The sequence below is a fragment of the Rattus norvegicus genome, chromosome 10, assembly GCF_036323735.1.
Source record: "Rattus norvegicus strain BN/NHsdMcwi chromosome 10, GRCr8, whole genome shotgun sequence".
Taxonomy (NCBI): Eukaryota; Metazoa; Chordata; class Mammalia; order Rodentia; family Muridae; genus Rattus; species Rattus norvegicus.
This window is the reverse complement of record NC_086028.1, coordinates 14,917,526-14,938,412: the sequence shown is the minus strand read 5'-3', so window position 1 is coordinate 14,938,412 and position 20,887 is coordinate 14,917,526. Positions and strand designations below refer to the sequence as shown.

The window sequence follows — 20,887 nt, the reverse complement described above, 5'->3', positions numbered from 1 at the left end:
CTAGGTCACGGCTCCCGGTTGGGGTGGGGACAGGTGTCACTGTCAGGTGGTGTCTCGGCCGTGGGTAGGAGTAGCTGGCGCGCGTGTGTTTGCTCTGCATCCGTCCCTCCCTTCATTCTCGGGAGGATTTCAACACCCACACTTGGAATAAAAAAAAATTATTAATGAGCTTGGTGAGGTTGCCATGGGAACCTGTTGCTAATGAATCTCTGGGGTTTCCTCTTACCTTTGCAGAGCTAGAGGAAGGCTGAGCTATGCTCAGACCAAGCATGCTTCCTTCTCTTCGGGTTGCCGTGGCAACGCCTGTCACTAATCCCCAGCCAGCTCCTGGTTTACCGGCCTGGCCCCAGGAGCCAGCTGCCCGTTTATGGTTACATAAAGCCTCTTACTGTGATCCTAGCTGCTCCCAGCCCCACCAGGCTCCCTGGAGCACCACCGTTCCTCTAGGGCCACACGTGGGATCCCCAAAATTTGGAGAACAGATAGAGCATCTCGGGCTTTGCTAGAGAGAGAACGTGACATGGACTGGGTAGGTCGGAGTTCCTACTCTGAAGTATCCTGGCCGGCAAGGAACATGCTGGGCCTAAAGTAGGATTCATTGGACCACACTCGGATAGTTGCCACCCAAGTGCATGGCCTCTCTGGCCCCTGATTGCCAGCTTGATGGAGCTCTGTGGGTCTTGGAGAAACAAACCCTAAATCCTAGTGTCCCACCCACCAGGTGACCTGTGTGATAAGGTTTCAGGGTCTGGGAGAACTGCTGTGTGGGTTAAACCTGCCCACAGCCGGGTCAGAGAGCAGTGCTGGGGAGTCCCTGAGTTTGAGGGATCAGCTATGCAGTAAATAGTTGAGGAGCCATGAGAGGACAAAGGGAAGGTTCTATGTCACCCAGGGGAGTCATAAACACCAGACATTGGGCCTTCAGCTTCTCAACCCAATGATCTCTTCCTGGGCTGACTACTGGCCACGGTCATCCTGCGTTCTCAGGGCATCTTGTAGAGGCCTGCAGGGAAGGGGTGGTCAGACACAAAGAGGCCTCCAGGAGGGCGTTGGGCAGGAGGCCTCTCCCAGCTTCTAAGATGTGGATGTAGAAGGCGGCGAAGGTGTGGGTGGGAAGGGCCAGGGTGGATGACATGGCCACACAATGCTAGCTAGGCCTTGGTGTCTCCAGGAGTCAGCATGTGACCTGACTCCTTTGTTCCAGGACATCTGTGGCCCCTGCATGAGTCTTTTTGTTGGGGGGGCAGGGTCTCTACGACAAATGACTGAGTATGTGAAAAGAAATTAGGAGAAAGACTGATTTTAGTTCATGGTTTCAAAAGTTTCAGTTTGTGTCAACTGACACACACACACACACACACACACACACACACACACACACACACATCCATCCATCCATCCATCCATCCATCCATCCATCCATCCAGGGAGTGTGTGGAGAAGGCCAGGGAGCACAAATAACTCATGAACATCAGAAGGTTTTACCTTCCTTCCTTTGGGTCCCCAAACTATGGGATGGCGCTGCTTGTATACCAGACATGGCCCCCACGTAGTCATCTCTGGAAACACCCGCAGAGACACACTCAGGTGTGCTTTATAATTTCACTGGGGTTGCTTCCGCTTACACCTCATGTTTCAGAACCTGTGATGGTTAGTGTCTGCCTTGGTGGAGAACTGGGTGAATGGATATGGTGAAGGGCTAGACTAGACCCGAAACTGGTGGGTTGACCCAGGGGTCCAGCACCAACAACTCAGGGACATCAGCCCAATCCCTCTTTTTTTAAGTCACTGCAGCAATGTGACCCCTGTGACTGAGGCATTCACTCGAGTAGTCTTTTATCATTTTGTTATATTGGATTTGGAGCTGGTGACCATGGTGGCAGCTGATGCTGTTGGGACCTAGTCCCACGTCCCTTGGTTAGCTGGGATCTGAGGGTCTACACCTCTAGGCCTGGTGCAACAGAATAGCAGAGTCTCCATTGCTGGGCCATGTGGCCCAAGACTTATGTCTGCTGATGTGTGCTGGTAGCCAAGGGTTTATTTTTCTGCTGTGTTAGGGGAAACAGAAGGCTGACAGATGGGGTGAGGTCAAAGGTCAGGCCCATGAGACAGTGTCGAACATAACACATAGTCAGAAGATAATAGCATGGAGCCCCTATGGTGTCCGGGTGTTTGAGTTTGCTTGTCCCCCAACCAGAAGCAACTCTTCACTTCTGACCTGGAGAGTGACCCGCCTGTTGACCCTCAGCCCCTGTGGCACCAAAGGACTTTCCTGGTTAAGCCTGCTCACCCTCTTAGCCCATAGGTAACCCCTAGTGAAGCTCTTTCCACAGCCTGGCACCCTGAGACACTGACTGCCCCTCTGTCCAAGTTGCACCATAGAGCCCCTCCCTCCTGGGGACTGCCCCCTGATCCCATTGGAACAGTGCTGTAGGTGTTCAGGTCAGAAAGGCAGGACAGGATGTGGCAGAGGGATACAGAAACTCCCCTGACTACCAGATGCTCTTGAACTTGGACTTCCAAAGCCACAGCTCAGGCAGAAGGTGCTGTGTTCCCACTGCTGCCCCTCCTGGTTCCTGCTCTTCACCTCTTAACCCTGGATTCTCTCCTGGAGGAGCAGGGCCAGGACTGGTGGTCCTAGTCACAGGATTGGGAGGGAGCATCCTCGCCCAGTACACAAGCCCTGGGGCTTCCTCTCCTGAAAACCCAGAGCTAGGCTAAGCCATGGTGTGGGGGATGGGGTTGGCAGGAGGCCATAGAATAGTCTGACTGCTGTGTGTGTGTGAGGGGCTTGGGACAGTCCTGCCCAGTCTCTCCCTGGGGGAGCTTTTGTCTGTCTCCCCTCTCAGGCTTGTCCCTGTCCCTAGGATGAGCTGTCCACGTGCACACAGAGCCGTGTCCATGCAGGTATGTGTGGACACAGATGTCTCTGGCCACCACCGAACTGAGAAATTCAGTGCTAATGGAAGGATGTTTTCCTACTCCTTTGAAATACACCCTGCCCAGTGATGGTGGCTGGGATTGGCCTCTGGATATTTTAATTCCTAATTTAGACTGTTTATGTGCTGGGCTGGAGTTTCTGCCTGCCCCTCAGTACCTCCCTCCTCATCACCCTCTCTTCCCAGCTGTCTGGGGCTTGTAGGGTCCCCTGGGGTATCAGGGAGCTACCTAGACAGAACCTGGCCCCTAGCCCCACCACCACGAGCCCCATGTAACATCTCCACCAGCCCTGCAGGGGCTCCCAGGTTAGGGAGCACTGCCCTCCTCTGGGTCCCACCACAGAGCCCTCTTTGTGAAGGCAGCCCCCTCCCCACATGCTCACAGGCCTCGTTGGGATGGGGAGCTGAGGTCATGCTGTAGCTAGACTGCCCTGCCAGCCAGGCTGCCTGGGTGGAGGCACAGGGTAGGGAGCAGAATCTGGCGCAGTTCTGGATGGGTCCAGCTGTCGCCTGAGGAGACAGAAACGGAAACAGGCGGGAGGGAGCCCCTCACTGACCACTACTCTTTGCTCCTTTATGAGCTCTAAGGACTGCCTGGGGGTCGGACTGCTTGGCTTTAATCAGGAAATACATTCTGCAAAGGACTGGTCTGACAGGCCCCTGGGCTGCCTTCCTGGTTGCCATGTCAACAGAGTGAGGGGCTGCCCAGCCACCCAGGCTTGTGGGGAGCCTACAGGGAGAAGGTAGGGACCCTTGAAAGCAGGACCTACAACTTGATCCTCCTAGACAGCAGGGACTGGGTCTTGGCCAATTGCCTCTCTTCCGGTGTGTCTGGCCACAACTTATTCAGAGAGCATACAAGAAGGATCTCGCCTGGGGGCCATAACACTGCCTGGTGGCCCAAGAGCCAAGACTCAGATATCCCTAGCCCTGAAGAAATAGGGGCCTGAACTGGGCTGGGGGGGGGGGTGTTGCATGGTGGGAGGGTGGGGGTGGAGCCCCTGTGTCCATCTCAGTCACCACCCACAGACAGCAGAGGCTTTCCCATCCCAGCCCCCTCTAGGTCTCTACCTAACTTAGCCTCTCTCCTGTAGGCCGGGCTGGTAGTTCCTCTCTTGGTGGTGTCCTGGAACCCTCTGTACTGTGGGTATCCTCCCACAGAACAATCTAGATTTTTTTTTTCCCCTTGGCAGGCTCTGCGAGGTAAGACTTGGGTAATTAGGAGAGGAGGGCCCCAGGCTCGGAGGACAGGGCCATTTAAATGGAGCCGGGTGCTGCCGGTTTTTTGTTTTTGTTTTTTATTTTCTGTTTTTCTTTTTTAACCATTCAGCAGAGACTAATACATGGAGACTTCTAGAAACAAACCTGAATCTTGGAGAAGCAAGGAATCGGGTGTGCTGGAGTTTCATTCTCTATAAAGTCCCAGGGCCCAGGGAGCCTGCAACCTGCCACGCTTAGTGCTCCCTTTCACTGTCTTCTGTCCTCCAGCTCCATAGCTGCGGACCATTTTGGTCCACACCACCTGTCTTAAGCCATTCTCACCCAGGGACAGGCAGAGCAAAGTGTGAATTCCTCTGAAGCCCCTCCCCCATCTCATACCTCAAAGCGTGGCTACCTTGCCCCACACACTGAGCCTCATATCAAAGGAGGTAGTAAGGGATGTTCTCGTGCTGTGTAAGTCCCATGGTGGTGGCAGGTGTGTGTGTGTATGTGTGTGTGTATGTGTGTGTGTGTGTGTGTGTGTGTGTGTGTGTGTGTGTGTGCGCACGCACGTGCGCGCAGTACCATGAGAGGCCTTGAGGTGCCTAGGGTGGGGGAAGGTATAGTGATTTCTAGTAAACCCCCTTGGCCCAGCTGGCTCAGGTCCTGCATACCTTCACTTTTGCCACTTGGCAGGTCCCCTGTCTCCGCGTGCCATTGCCAGGGGTGTGTCTGAGGCCATGCCAGAGTGGGCGGGGCTGTCTAAGTGGTTGGAGGGGCCACAGGCTAGTCCTTGTCTGTCTGGCCTTCTTAACCTAGTAGAGCCTGGAGCAGCATCTACGGCTATGATAGCTATCCCATCTTGTGAGAGAATAAACCCCTTTAGGCTATCTCCTAGTCCTCCTCCCACCTTAGTGGATCCTGTGCTGGGGTTTGGGCTGCTTCTCTATGACATTCTGTCAGGATTATATCTGCATTGTGTGCTGAATCTTGAAGCATCAGCTCCTTGGTGTGTATGTGTGTGGGGGGGATCCCCAAGATGTGGGAGCAGCAGGTAACATCCCTCAAGCCGGGGCTCCACACTGCGCTGGCTCCTCATGGGAGCCTGGAGATTCCCTAATTAAGCAATTTATTATTAAAGCAGCTGTCTTCCTTGGAACCTGCTTTCTACTGCTGCTGTGGGGGACAAGCAGGCATCCCACAGGGGCTGCTCTGGTGGACAGCATGCAATGTGACACCCCTACTTAAAGGATAGCTCACCAGTAGCTCTAACTGGCGCTCCATGTCTCCTTAGAGCCCAAGATGTTTGTGAGACTCAACAACTTAGTTCCTGGGATTAAGCAGAGGCCAGGGTCATCAGCCTGTCCTGGCCTAAGGTGATTTGTATAACCACAGGCCAGACTCAGAGACATCCTAGGGACAGGAAGGGAGAGAGAGACATTGTGCCAAGTGGTTGGTATCTGGAGGAGGGGAGGCACCTGCCTAGAGCAGCGTGGAGACCCTAGAGATGTTGGGGTACAGAGCTGGTATAGTTACTGAGCTTATGGTCTGAAGCTACAGATAAATAAATACAGTGGCCCATAGGAACCCTGGCCAGTGGGAAGTGTGTGTAGGGGGAAGGTCTTTGCTGGTACCACCAAGTGGGGTGTTGCAAAGCCCAGTTAGACAGAGTAAATGGGAACCCTGACACAATGGGGGCACTCAGGTAAGGGCCCTTGTTCTCTGATGAGGTTGCACCTAACCTACAGCCCTCAGGGCTGACTGTTCTGCTTGCTCCGGGGTCTCAGGAGCCTGTCAGCGTATGCAGCTGGAGTGAGGTTCTGGTGCTTTATCAGAATGACGTTTAAAACCTTGGAAGCTCGGGGGCTAGGAATGACTCCGTAACTGAGAGCATGCACTAACTACTCTCGCAGAGGGCCCAAGTTTGGTTCCCAGCACCCACATCTCACTTGTAACTCTGGTTCCTCTGAGGGCACGCACACCACACAAGCACAGACACATACTTGCACGATTTAAAAATAAACTGGAAACTAGGAAAATTTAAAATTCCTGACTGGACAGTTCACCTTGAAACACCGTAAAAAAATAACACCTTGTGTGTTTAACACACTGTTTCATGAAAAATGGCTGATTTCTTCCCCCGCCCCCCAATACAGAGGTTCAGTGGGAGCAGGGGCATTACTTGTTAATCTTTGGGGTCTCAGCCTTCTGTCTTGATGGAGAACTGGCTAGTGGAGGAGCAAGACATGGGAGGAAGAATTCATACTCCCACACCACAGAGAATGGTCTTTTTGGAGACTGAACCACCCTCCCACCCCAATCACCCAGGACATGGGTCATGTGTCTTGCCTCTGTATATTGGGTTCTTAGCCCTGACTGTGGGCTTCTGAGGCCAGGGAGAGAGCTGGGCACACTTTTCCTTCCCCCTTTATTAGGTGCTGGACCCTGAAGTGCACAGACCAACTGTGAGGAACTGAGGCGCCATGAGTAACACACTCCCACAACCAAGTGTAAATTGAGCTCATCCTCAAATTTGCATGTGTGTGTGTGGGGGGGGGTGTCTCCCTGGCTCCCAGGGAGGGGGATAGCACCAGGATTCCCCAGCTATGGGTAGCCAGAGCCACAGGGCCAGCCAGCCTCGATGGTTTGGAAGCTGGTATAGGGCTAGCCTGAGAGGAAGAAGGAATGGGGCTTCGTTAGTTCCATTAGGGAGACCATGCTCTGTGAGAGGCTGTCCTGACCCACCTCCCCCAGCAGGGATATTGAGTACCTCCCCAAACATCACACAGAACCTTCTAGAACACGCGGAGGCAGTGCAGCTTGCCTCACTGGGGAGGGGAGAGATGCCCCATTGTTAGTTTAAAAAAAAATGACTCAGACAGTTCACAGAGCTTCCTTTTCCTGCCTGTTTCCAAGAATCCTGCTTCAACATAATGGATCGAGTTATTAGGGGATCGATTGAGACACGGGTAGTTGGATGGGAGCCAGGCCCAGCAAATTGGTATGGCACTAAGCTAGGAGACTCCCTGGGGTCTAGGTCTGTGGTCAGCAGGCTGGTAGGCAGGCAGGCAGCCAGTGAGAGGCACCTAGCTCCTGGTAGCCACAAGGCAGTCACAGTTTCGGTAGGGTAGCCTTGTCTCTGTATTGGGGGCCTTCTGTGGAGAGAGAAGTGAGGAGAGGGAGGTGTGTGGGTACATGTACAACTGTGCATATAATTCCAAATATCCCTCTTGTGTGTTGTGCCCTAATGTGTGATCCATTTAAACTATACTGTACGTCTGTGGTCCCACATGATGTAAATCCCTACTGTGAATAAGGACTCTTTCTCATGTCCCTGTCCCACTGTTGGAGGAAGCTCTGGGGTGCTCTGAGGAGGCCCAGTGGGCTCCTTGTCCCTAAGTAGATCTGCTTATGTGTTTGCACTGTAAAGCCTCTATGTGGGATGATCACTTGAACGCACAGAGCCCTGCACTGATCCTGTCACAGGGCTACGGCAATGGGTAATGTCCACAAGTGGTTTCAAGGCTCCCTCCCCTCACTGCGTGACATCTGCTTATCCATCAGGAGTGTGTCCTTCACTGTCCCCCACTTGATGGAGACCAGCCTCTGTCAGTTGACCCTCAGTTCATGGACTTGGAGCACATCCCTGACATACAGTAGGTACCCCTGATGGATGGATTTTGCTGCTCAGCGATGGGAGAGCAACAGAGGAGTCTGGTCCTTTCCCAGGGAAGACTTCCTGAGTAGAGTTTACCTGAGCAGAAAGAAGGGGGCACTGCTGAGTATCTAACTGACACCAGACTCAGGTCAGCCATGATCACTGTTCTCCCAGTTAGGCTCCCAGTGTGACTGCTTCCCCACCCCCAGGGTTCTACTGGCTCTGCCTGACCCTGTGTCCCCAGGCTGCAACATTTCCAGACCAAGGTGGCATCAGCCTCCGGGGTCAGGAGGTGGGCTGTGCTTAGCCGACTCCGCTTCCTCTCCAGTCATGTGGTTGAGCCATGTCAGTGAGGCTCCTGCACGGCGCTTCCCACTTCTCTGTAAATTGGCTGGCGTAATGGCTCAGCTGGGTTCTGGGCTTAAAGAATTTCATCCCATTAAACACAAATACCGTGTGGTTTGAAATATTTGTGCTGGAGCTGCCCCGACTGTTCCTCGGGCAAGCCACATGGAGCTGCAATTAGTGCCTGGCGGGTAGCCGCCACTGACTTGGGGTGCAAACACATGGCATAGCTGTGATTGTCTATGTTGTTTCTATGTTGTCCCACCCTGCCCATGAGTTTGGCTGTTCCTTAGTCTAGGCAAGTTGGTGTGGGCCTAGAAGGACCTGTCCCTGCAGGGTGTGGCCAGCCCATATACTCTGAGCACAAGGACTGTCTGTGACCCTGTTCTCTGGGGCAGAGGCCAAAGAGCGACATTCACCGATGGGTGCTCAGCCAGGCCCGTCAGTGACCTGGCAGATACGAGATACCCAGAGTATCAGTGTTTCCACCAGAACAGGTTACATCTACAGGGCCTGTCACATAAATTCTATGCCAGCTTGTGTGCATGGTGTCTACTTCCTGTGTTCTCACACCGCCGCCCTCATATGATCTGTGTGTGCCCTGATTTCTTCCCATGAGGACCTGTGCTGGTAAACAAAGAAAGGCTTTGAACCATCCTTCTGTTCATTCCCTGAAGACCCCCTGTCCACATGTCTCAAGTTCTTGGTCCTCGATCTAGCCCATATTCTTATTCTACCTGACAGGGACTGGCCTTCCAAGGTTAACTGACCGTTAGCCATGGACCGAGTGCTTATTTTCCCTTTAGTTCAGCTATCGTAACATCCCAGTAGTATGTTAGAAGCAGACGCTGGGGCCTTTGTGGGTTGTGTTATCTGATCAGATGTGGTTATGAGGGGTAAGGGTGCTTAGAGTCACCTGTGTACAGGATCTCTGCCATTTATGGACACAGGAGTCAGCTGCCTGTGGCCTAAAACCTTGCCTGTAACCGTCATCTTGGTTTCCAGCCTCCAGACTAAAACATAAATTGTATGAAAGTTCCCGGGACCAGCAAGCCCCCCCCTTCCACTTTGTGGGACTCCTCCGTACCATGTACTTCACCCACCTCTGGGTCACAGCTGAAGCAGGTGTATGGGCCATCTTGGCCCAACCAGCTTGGCACATGGACAGTGGCTTCCCAGGGAGGGAAGAGCAGGGCTTATGGTTCTGAACTTTGGGGCAGAGCCTCTGAGACCCTTCTCAGCGTATAAATGTCATGCTGGGGCTGACACCCAGGTAGCAGGATGCCAGGGTCTCGGGGATGAAGCAGCAGCCTTGAGAAACCAAGGTCCAGCAAGTTTCACTTTGAAATCAGATTTTCCGGGGAGGGAGTGGTCTGGGCCATCCTTTTAAAATGTCACCACTATTAATAACATGGCCGCTGGTGGAGGGAGGACAGGGACAAGGCCAAAGCCAGTTAGCTCATTCACAGCCTTAGGGATATAGGTCAGGCCCCGTGTAGATGTAAGAAAACTGTGTGAGGCTTGGTATGGAGGGGGCGTGTGGTGAGGGTCAGCCTAACTGAGGTCTGCTCAGGGCAGGGCTTCCCTGGAGGACCCAGAGATGACAGAAATGGGGGCTTCCCCCCGCTTTGATGCTTCTGTGTGTCCATTGAGAGGAGGGGAACTGTCTGGCAGCCTGTCAGACACATCTAGGCGGGAGAACAGGTTTTCTTTTTACAGGAAGCTTCAAGAGTTAGGGGGATTCCAGGATTCTGCATGGACTGGAGGCCTGACAGGTAGAGGCTGGACAGCATCTAACAGCATATATTCAGTGTCCTCCAGCATCCAACTAGGGCTTAGGTGTCCTCGGGAGGGAAGGTGCCTAACTTACCACCGATACCTGGAACTTGAAGGTTCTGTACTGGGGTGTAAGCCTCCTATTGGGCCTTGAGGTCTGTCCACATCTGCTCTGGCCATAGCCTCTATATAGAGCTCCCTGTGGCCTAGCAGCTCAGGAGGCCCTGCCTCATTGACATACAGAAACCTGGGACCTTGTACATCGGTGCCCATAAATTGTGGCCAGGCAGTCCTAGGTGCAGGACGCTTTTGAGCCCTGCAGACTGGCAAGATCTGTGAACAGAGCAGCTGTCCCCAACCCTGCTAGAAAAGTACAATTACTGAAGTGTTGTCCACTGTCCCCCAGTGCTTTTAGGGTTTCAGGAAAGTGAATGGCAGGATTAGGATGGACTTGGGGCCCAGGTACAGGCAAAGGAGTATGTCTCCGAGAGTGTGGGAGTCAGAGAGAAGGGGGGGAGGTTACGGCAGGCTGGGAGAGCAGGCTGGTGGTAGGCATTGCTGTGAGGTTTCCCTTTTAAATAAATACCCGGTTGCCAGGCAACAGTGGTAGGGATAGCCAGGCTTTGCATAGATGGATTGGGGGTGGGGGTCAAGGACCCAGTTGGAACACAGCCTGCTGCAGGGTTCGTGGTTTCCCATGAATGCTAGCCATTATGCCACAAGGTGCCCTACCTGTCCCCTTTCCCAGTATGCCTTGGGAACCCAGCTCCCAGGTCGGCCCAGATTTGTGTTTGCAGCAGTCAACATACACACACCTCAGATCACAAGTATAAGTCGGGTTTTCTCAGGAAGGTGGAGATGGTAATGTCCCCAGCAGTGTGTAGAAAAGAGAAGGGCCCAGCCACGTGGACTGGGGCACCGAGGCCCACCCAGAAAGGCTGCCACCCCTCACCTGCACCTGCTCACATAGACCACTCAGACCCTCCATCCCTTGAGGGACAGATAAAGTCTCCTGATCCTCAGAGAACCTAGAGGATCTGCTATGTGCTGAGTGCATGTGGTGGGGACATGAGAGAGGCGTGGCTTCGGGGCCCTTTGTTGGTGGCAAAAACATGGCTGGTAGTGGCTCCTCCCAGTATAACTCTCTTCATCCTCAGTGAGTGCTATGTGGAGCTAGGTAAGGCATGGCAGTAGAGACACAGGACTGAGGCAGAATCCTGGGCAGAGCAGCCTAGGCATGAAGGGGCAAAACTGCATACTGAAGAGATGCCCTGTGACCCTTCCCTTGAGTCAACCTCAGACACTGAAGGTTCCCACAGGGCTACAATAGTCAGTTCTGGGTCCCAAAGAAGGGCTCTGTGCTCTCCCAGGCTGGCCTCTATCCATACTAACTAGCCATGGAGATCAGAAGCTACATGGGGGCCCCATCCAGATGGGCTCCAGGATTCTCCTGAGGAAAGGAGCCAGACCCTGGGGGTTGGGGGAAGGGAAGAGTACCAGGCCATGTTCCCATGGAAGGAGTGTCCAATCCCCTTGGGTCACTAATTTGAGCTTCAGGCAGCTGTGCAGCGAGGCCCAGGCAGTTATTTCTGGCCCAGAGAATTCCAGCAAAGAGGTCCCTGAAAGCCCGTCCTGTGGGCCAGCAGTCCTCTCTCCCAGGAATCACCTTGCTCTGGTTTTTGTCTGCCTTCCGTCTTTCCCTTCCAGGACTATTGGAGCGGGTTGTGCAGAATGCTTTTGGGGATCCTGTTGGGCAGAGGTCAAGCTCACCCTCTCACCTTCTCCCAGGATTAAACTTGAGTGGGGTTGGAGGAATTGTTTGAGGAGCAGCTGGTGGGGAGGGGCTGCCACTATGACTGGTCCTCAGTGAGGAGTAGCTAGGAGCGCCTGAGAATGTAGGAAACAGGTTCCTCTTCCAAGCAGCACCCCCCTCCTCCCCCTCTCCTCGTGGGATTTGGGTGGGGGAGGTTACGTGCTGCCACCAAGTGGCTGGCACAGTCTGGGTGAGGTTTCTCGCCTACACAGCCTGCCTTCCTGCAGGCACAGGGACTAGAGGGGTGGGATCAGGCACTTTTCCACTCAATTATCCCTTGAAAAGATCCCGAATCAAGCTCTTTATTAAGAGCTAAGCAGAGACATTAGCGCACTTTCTAATTAGCATGGCTTTAAAAACTGCACAATTAGAGCCATTGGCAAGCACTCAGCCAGGCTCCACCATGTCAGTCTCTGCAGATAGGGAGGGCTTGGCCCGGGAAGACCTGGGGTCCTGCCCTCCTTTGAAGACCTCATAGGGTGTGTTTACATTTGCAGTACAGGGGCCCCTGTTGTGTGTGTTTGCAACATGTGCAGTACACTAGAACGGATAGTAGTTTACACGTGGGCGTATGGGTACACGCCGAGCCCCGTTCTGGGTGCCCCACTGTACGTCCTGCCCCTGTGGCTGACCAAGCACACACTTTATCTAGGGCCAGATCAATGAGCCGGGGGTGGGACTGCTGTACATCACCCTGGCCATGGGGATGTCAGCTCACCACGGTTGTTAATAAGGGACTGGGAGAGCAGAGTGCCTCACAGGGCACAGGGGAGGATGAGGATGAACCGGAATGTTCTGGCGGCTAGAGTTGAGTACTCATAGTGACCTGTCCTCCCCATTTGAGGGGCTCTAGTGGGGAGTGGCTCCCATACCCTGGCTTCAGGAGGAAGTATTCTCCCACAGACAGCCTGCCCCCACCCTTCCCCTGGGTGACCCCGAGCAGAGCAGGCAGCTGGAGAACAAACAGCTCCATGTTTGGTCCGCTGCCCTCACTCCCCACCCCCACCCCCAGCCCCAGCTCAGCCCAGCCTGCTGTGAGTCACGCAGGCCTAGGCCCAGGCTCCCAGGCCATGTTCCCTGGTCGGCCATGGGGGTGGGGATAAAGGAAAAAGGTCTCATAGAACGGGAATGGAGAGAAGGAAGCAGGTCCGCTAGGCAATGGAGGGGGCGGTTAGAAAGGCTAGCGAAGGGAGGACATGGCCAAGGTCCCTCCACCCCCCAAGATCTGAGCTTTGGACAGAGGCGATGCACTGGTCAACTACCCCACCTGTTCCCCTCCACCTATCCCAAGGGCAGGCTCTGAGCTCCGTGGAGCTAGGCCATCTTCAGGTAACTGCCACAGGTGTACTGAACCCTGGGCATCTGGTAACAGCCCACTTGTCTCGGCTCTGGATGCCTCCTGGCCTCCTGAGAGATCGAGACCCAGGTGACCTTAGATAAAAGCTGCACATCCCCCCAGCCTTAGCAAGGACCTAGGTGGAGGCATAGCTGGTCCTGTGGTAGCTGGGACAGACCCGCACACACTCAGCAGTCCACTTCTGGGAAGCTCTGGGTCAGACCAGCTGGCCCAAGTACAGGGGTCTGATGAGGGACACACTATGTCCCTCAAGGAGGAGCAGAGGAAAGGAAGCTGCCACGTGTGCCTGCGCTCCTTGTGTGGGATCACTCTGATGACCCCAACAGGACTGTCTTGTCCTGACCCCTCCTGTCACCCCCATCTTTGTTTCCAAATCCCAGACCTAAATAAGATGCTCAACACACATTCTCGAATTGTGAGACCGGCAGTACAGTACAGGAATGGGTGGCTGGGCCAGGGCTGATGGAAATGGAGCTGGGCTGGGGATCCCCTCTGCCTTTGCCCTAATTGGGTCTCCAGGTTCCTCCTCACCTTATTATCAGCCTGTCGGCATGGCAACAGCCTCAGGGAAGAAAGAGAAACCTTCTTCAATCATCACATCCTGCTCCACCCCTGAGACCTCACAGGAGCCCCGGACAAATGCCCACAGAGAAGTTCCCTGGGCACCTACCCGGGAGAAGGGTTTGGGATTTCCACACCTCTTCTGGGGGGAGAAGGCAGGCATATAAACCCAGAGGGCTGGGGGCTGGCTTTGTTTGCAGTAGGTCATGGGTAGCAATCTCAGACTGGAGGATATGGCCGTACCGGGTAATCTGCAAACCCCCTGCGCGTTTCAGGCATCCCCAGGGAAAGGGGCAGCAGGCTCCAACGCTGCGGCCAGCTTTGGGGTTCCTTCCAGGGTCGCAGTTGACCTCAGCCACAGTGCTCCCTCCGTCCTACCCATCTGGAGGGAGCCCACCCAAGGTGTGGCTTACCTTGTCATAGAGGAGCATGTAAGGGTAGCAAAGCCCATTTAGCCCCTGCAGCTAGCTAGCTAGCATCCCCTCACGTTCTACTTAGTGAAGGGTGGCCTACCTGCCCTTCAGAGCGTCTTCCCAGAGCCTTCTGATGAAGGTGACACCAGAGACACCTGTACTGAGCTTGCCGGGTGTATGGCTGAAGGACTCTGCACATCAGTAAAGGTTCCCGAAATCACTCACTCAGGCTCCATTCGTTACAACTTACAGGGACACTGAGAGAGAGCCACTTACAGGCTGGAGGGGTCGTCACAGGGAGTGGCAGGGGACTGGATCCCTGGAGCAGTCAGGGCAATTACTTTCCCAGGGCCAGGCTGCACAGGGCCGCACAGTTTGGACTGTATCCAGGGCACTAGGAAGCCATGAGAGGGTGCCAGGCTAATGCTTCTTCTTAGGGGCAGCACAGGGGCAGGGTGGTGTCATAGCGGGAGCAAGGACAGACCTGAGGCCTCTCAGAGGGATGTTTCTGGGTCACAATGGACTGTGAGAAATGGCACTGTGGAGGCCCAGTTATTTGGGATTGAGGGTGGAACCTAAGAGTTTGAGGAGTGAGCCATGCTAAAGGCTAGTCCCTGGGGTTGAGGGACCAAGGATATCCAGCTCATTTACTGTCAGAACAAAGAGATAATAAGAAAAAGGGTACAGGGGCACTTCAGCCCTGGAGGATAAGGAAAGGGAAAGATTGGGGGCATGAGACCCCAGACTTGGAGACCTCGGCAGGGTAACGTGCACAGTGCATTGTGCATGGACATTGGTGTAGAGCGTGTCAGCCCCTACTGGGTGGTTTCTGTCTTCCTTCGGAGAGTCCTGAGATCTTCAGACACCTTGCCCCAGACATGCCCACTGCCATAGTGTGAGCTAGTTAACCCAGTCCATCCGTATTGTATAGGCTGAGGGACCTATACAATCACATCCAGCCCACAGGAGCCAACCACCTGGGCTGTGCCTGGTCTCGGGCTCCGCTGGCTGCAAAGACAGTGCTGGCTGGGACTGGTGGAATACTGACTTCCTCAGAACATAGCCATGTCCCTGGCCTTCCCACATCTGCTCCCTCCCCTGGTGAGAGGGGCCTTTTGTCTTGGGGACCTGTCCCAGACCCTTCCAGGCTCTCAGTTCTCCAGGATCAGAAGGTCTGCCAGAGGCACAGATAATGAGGGGCCATGAAGGCCACTAAGCATGGAGCCCCTCACTCTATCCAACTATGGGAAGAGTTGGTCAGGTTCACAGGACTGGCAGCCCAGGGCTGAAGTGCCCCTGTACCCTTTTTCTTATTATCTCTTTGTTCTGACAGTAAATGAGCTGGTCCCTGGAGGCCTAGGTGACATCTCCTTGCTATCTGCCAACTGGAGGTTGCTGGGCCCTTCCACTTCAGGAGCCCAGCACTCCTCGTTGAAGGCATAGCACTAACACAGGTAGAAGCAGTACCCCCCCCCCAAAAAAAATCCAAAGATGTGATAATGTTGGGTGAAGGGAGCTAAGACTGAGTGACTGTCCCATCCCTCTGTCTCCGACCTTGTACCTTCCCCAGTGCCCATGGATGCATGATGGCCCCGATTGTCCTTGGCTTTATGCTCACGCAGGGAATGTGCATCCTAGAGGGACAGTTTTGTAGCTGCGTTGTGACATTGCCCATAGATGAGACCATGTGCCTTCCATAACTTGCTCTTGCCCCCTTTTCTGCTCCCCTCGTGTCACTGTGTCCTAATTTATAAATCAGTGACATTTTTTAAAAAGATTTATTAATTTATTATATATGAGTACACTGTAGCTGTCTTCAGACACACCAGAAGAGGGCATCGGATCTCTTTACAGATGGTTGTGAGCCACCATGTGGTTGCTGGGAATTGAACTCAGGACCTCTGGAAGAGCAGTCAGTGCTCTTAACCACTGAGCCATCTCTCCAGCCCCAGTGACATTTTTTTTAAAACGACAGTGCCCAGGCTACATGCCATGTGTGTGGTAAGCCACGTGCCCTCACCTAGAAAGTTCTGCCATTTTGGATTCTTTGCAACACAGGGAGCCTTGTGCTTGGGCTAGAAGCCCTTGGGCCTCCCTGACCACCACGGTTGTATAGACTTGTGGGTGAGTAGCTCATCCAGGCCCCATTGTCCTAGAGAGTCAGGCCAAGAAGGCCATGCTGGGGGGAGTCGAACTGTTTCTAGGGCAGAAATTATTTTAATGTCCACTGAGTACAGGGCACTGCAGCTACCTGCCCAGGAGGGTTATCTGATGCAGGACCGGAAGCTGTTACTCTGTCAGCAGAGACAGACAGCTGCTGTGAAGCATACAAAGACTCCTTGACAGACTCACTCCTCACCAGGCTGGGCTGACCTACTCAGGACAGTCCTTCACCATGAATAAACATGCCCCTTTCTTCTCAAACAAATCGGAAAGTAAGGTTGAGTGCTCCTGAGAACACAGTGCCCGCCAAGGCTGCAGTGAAGACCGTCTGTGAGCTTCACACTGCAGAGTGACAGAGAAGGACGCTCCAGACCCCAAGGACAAGGGGGGCTCTGTAAGACCAGGGTCCCTGCAGAGGGAAGGCGGGAGGCATGGGACCTTGAGCACGGTGCCGGCTGTCTGACCTCTTTTCCTATAGTGGCCCTCCAGCCTTCCATCCCTCCTGCCCATCCTCTCACACGCAAGCACGCAAACCAAGCTGTTCTGGATCTGGCCTAATGGAGCTTAGCTGGCTGTGCAGATTGCTCTGGGGGCAGGCAGGCGGGGCTGGAGCAGCTCAAATGCTAATCCTCTGGTCTCAAGTATGGCCTAGCAGGGAGGCCTTGTTGAAACCCTCGTCTTGATTGGGGGCTACCCTGACAATGGAGGCCAAGAAGCAGCCACACATGAAGACTCCCCACCCCTCACCCCAGCTAGCGTGGCCACACTACCTATTGGAATGAGAGTGTGGGGCTGTCTCACTGGGTTAGGGACTGCAAAGCTCACTGCTCCCGCCACCTTGCTTTTCTGATGGCACCCTTCCCTGGTCCCTCTTGTGCAGGTTGACCCTGTTGCAGGTGATACTCAGAAACCCTGCCCGGGAGCTGAGCACATGTCAGGAGGACTTAAGGCCCTGCTGTTGCTATCCCAGAAGGGTCTTCGTAAATCCAATAAGTGTTGTGACAGATGGAGAAACTGAGACCCAAAGAGGGGCAGTCATAGTCGAATCAGGGCAGATCATGTCCCTCAGACACGAGTCAGTAGGATTGGGTGAGGACTGTAAGCCAACATGCGGGCCGTGTCAAGCTGGGTGTTCATAAAGGCTGGGGTCTGAGGGTACTGGGCCACACTGGGCCATACCATCCTGCACCACGTAGTTCCACAATGAGGAATTGTATTCCATCTAGCGACTCAGCTGGGACTATCACCCATGGGAGCCAACAGCTTGTTAAGTTAACCAAACAAGCAGCAAGAGACTCTTCCCTGAGAGACTTCGCAGAAGTGACAGTGGCCACCCAACCAGCAGGGTCCTGTAGCTTCACCTCTGCTAGGACAAGGGACCGTGGCAAATGACAAGCTGTCTCGGCATGCGTCTCTTCCCCCTGGTTCCCTTTGAGTGAAGAAAGGCAGGCCCAACATGTGCATTCAGAAGAGCTACTCTGCTCTAATGAGGGACCCTACTCCCTGGTTTGCACCCTTTCCCCAGCCCCACCTCCTGCCCACCCTGAGCAGGCCCCAGGTGGGACGGCTGCTTCAGCACCACGGACAGCGACCGCCAATGCCTTCGGTTCTGCGGCCTCATCTGCAGGTTCAGGGAAGGCTGCATTGAGGGGGTTTTTATTTGTGGTGCATTAGAGACCACATAGCTGTGACCTGAAGACCCTTCTGTGGACTCTGGTCATGGGCCCAGTGTGGGGTTTCCTGTACAGGTGAGAAGGAGAAGGGACCTTGCCGTGGGGTAGCCGCGTCCATAGCAGATACCCCAGAGATCCTAGAGGCTTCTTTACCTAATGTTTTGACATCTCCATGGCAGGGCCTTCCCTTTGCTGGGTGCTGACTGCGATTCTGGCCCCATGGTGTGGGGCAGAGTGGGAAGGCACTTGAGCCCCTCCAAAGTGAGCAGACTTGGAGAGGTGGCCAGGCAAATGGTGGGGATGCTTGGAGCTTGAAGTGGGGCCCCAACAAGGTAGCTACCGTGTGTGTTTGATGGTCTCTAGCCACAGGGCTCTCTGCCCTCCAGGGGGATCTTCTGGGACCTCCTGTTCAGTCACTCCCCTTGCTTCTCGGACCTTTGCTGCTTGCTAAGCCTCAGAGCGGGGTGGGCCTTTGCTGTCTGAGTGAGAGACTCCCGAAAGGAGGGACCAGATTAGCCCACTTGGCTGGGTTCAGGCCCTGGACTGCACCAGCACCACCTCCTGCCCACATATCTGTTTGGTTTCCTCTAACCCCCATGCAAATTGATTCTAATTTGTAGACGTCAGTTCAAAGCCTGCAGGAATTTTAATTAAACCCAGAAAATCTATCTGTTGTAATTAAGCCTCTAGAAGTCACCCGGCTCCACGTGTTATGACCACTTGGTGCCGCCTGTCCTTAGCAGCCCACAGAACATGACCGGGGGCAGCCTGACACGTGAGGTATATCCTTGCTCTTGTAGGAAGCTGAAATTTCCCACTTAGGCAGATCTGTGCCTGGGAGAGACCAGCCCTGGACCCTGGCCTGATCTATTTCCCTACTAGTTTTTTTTTTGGGGGGGGTCCTGGTAGGCCTCCTGCATGTTTCCCCTGCTCTAAAGATGCCCTTGGCTGCCTCTTGTCCAGAAGCAGCAATCACTCAGGGAAGGTACCCCAACCAAGAAGGTATCCGTCTTGGTGGGAGCTGTATGTGAAGGTAACAGCTGGGGCCTGGAATTCCACAGTCAACCTAAGGTTCTAGAGAGTCCAGGCAAGCCAGCTTCAGGAGACTGTAGCCCCTTTATCAGAGTCTGTGAGTGGGTATATGTGGCCCAAGCCTGAGAGCAACTAAATGGTGGGCAAAGAAGTCCAGAAGCAGGCTGCAGTCCTGGGCGTCTGAGTAGGCGGGGTAACCAGGATGAGCTAGGAAGCCTATCTCCACTTGATGGCCTCTTCCAGAAATAGGGCAGGCAGAGCTCAGAGTGGTCAGGGTAGTAAGGCCTTGTACTGTCAAGAGAGGGACACTTACCCCCTCCACTGGCAGACAGGCGAGGAAGGACATGACATCTGGTAGACTCAGAGTCCAGTTACGCTTGGGAGCCATTCATGTTAGTTTGGTATGCCCTACTGGTGACCTGACCTCCCTTGCCCAGTGAAACAGAGGGATCCTGTCCCCCACCCCCCACTCCGGCTTTGTGTTTCTTCCCCAAGCCCGCTCCCATCTCACCCAGGTAAGCAAGACCCCCTCAACTTGGTAATTAAAGTCTACCACTGACCCACATGACAGTGCACACCAGAACCACAGTAAGGCCACCCTAGAATGCCCACCCCTTTGTCATCTCTTGTCTGTCCACATGGAGAATAGCACGGAGTGGTGGGAATGAGCTCGGCAAAGCCGGGAATTGCCTGGCGTCGGGTGTGCAGAAGCCACTCGGGGCTACAGGCTCTCAAGCCAGTTGTGTGGACAAGTACCAGGGGTGAGATCTCGACAGTCTCGGCCTGGGAGCCGCGCTGCCTGTCAGAGGCAGGCCAGTGCTGCACTAGCAGGAGGCTGATTTTTGTTTTCCACAGCCCCATTGTGGCAAAGGCGCTTGTTACTGCTGAACCCATTAAGTGTAATTATGACGCTCTCGGCAGGAGCCTGTAATTACCTCAGTGGCTTGGCACCACTGAGCACACCGCCTATGTGGGCTACGGGGCCCAGCTCCGTGGGTATGAGAGGGGTCAGGGTCAGGACTGCAAGAAGGGCATTCAGAAAGTGGCCTAGCCCTCCCCTTCTTCCCCTGCTCCCAGGTAGCCCCATGGATGGGATAGTACAGCCCTGCCCTTCATACCGATGCCTCCCAGCTTCTTCTATCCCTAGACCTCTGACAGGTTCCGTGGATGGTGACCACCAACCACACCAACACCAGCCGATGTTCACAGGCTGAGCTGATAGTGCTGCTGATGGGGTGGACACATGCTGGGTGGGGCTCTGTGCTACTGTTCTCAAGGGCACTTCGTGGATCGGAAATCCGTGCAGACTCAGAGGCACATGACCTGTTCAAGGTCACCTTCGGGAGGTTTCATTTCTCCCTACCACACATGTTCTTAAGCTCCTGGGTCCTTCCAGCTAAGCTTGGGCCTTTCTTTCATGCCCTGTATACAGAGTTTGCCCCTCACTGAGGCTACCAGGCTCCAGTGTGTTTGACGTCCTCACCTGGGCCCCCACATGTGACACTGCTAGCTCGTGGAGATATTTCCAGGGCCATCTCAGAAGGAAGCGGGGTCAAGAGAACAGTGATTATCCTTCCAGGGAGAACTCGGGACTCTGGAGAGCCAGAGGGGCCAGCGTGGTGCCGTGGCGCCACCTGGTGGTCATATTCTGGTGTCGTTGCCTGCACCGTGGACTTGGGGCTGAAACCTTGCCCCCAGGCTTGGGAGAGGGTCCACCCCATTCACTGACTGCACTTGTGTGAGCGGGAGCTCTCCTGGGGGCAGGCAGAGCAGGGACTGTCTACTGCACGGCCCTTAACACACAGCCCGCAGGTGGTTCGAGCACATCAGCATGCTGGTCATCATGCTGAACTGCGTGACACTGGGCATGTTCAGGCCCTGTGAGGATGTTGAGTGCCGCTCCGAACGTTGCAGCATCTTGGAGGTAGGTGTCGAGGACTGTGAGGAGAACCAGGAG

At 54.4% G+C, this 20,887-nt stretch overlaps 1 protein-coding gene across 4 annotated transcripts in view; it reads left to right on the top strand.

Annotated features, from left to right (window-relative positions):
- Positions 1-20,887, top strand: part of Cacna1h (calcium voltage-gated channel subunit alpha1 H) — a 57,688-nt gene that overhangs the window by 13,905 nt on the left and 22,896 nt on the right. Inside the window, 1 exon segment of one of the 4 annotated variants that reach the window (NM_153814.2) lies at positions 20,743-20,854. In NM_153814.2, coding sequence (NP_722521.1) covers positions 20,743-20,854 — 112 coding nt within the window. 4 annotated transcript variants of the gene reach the window in all.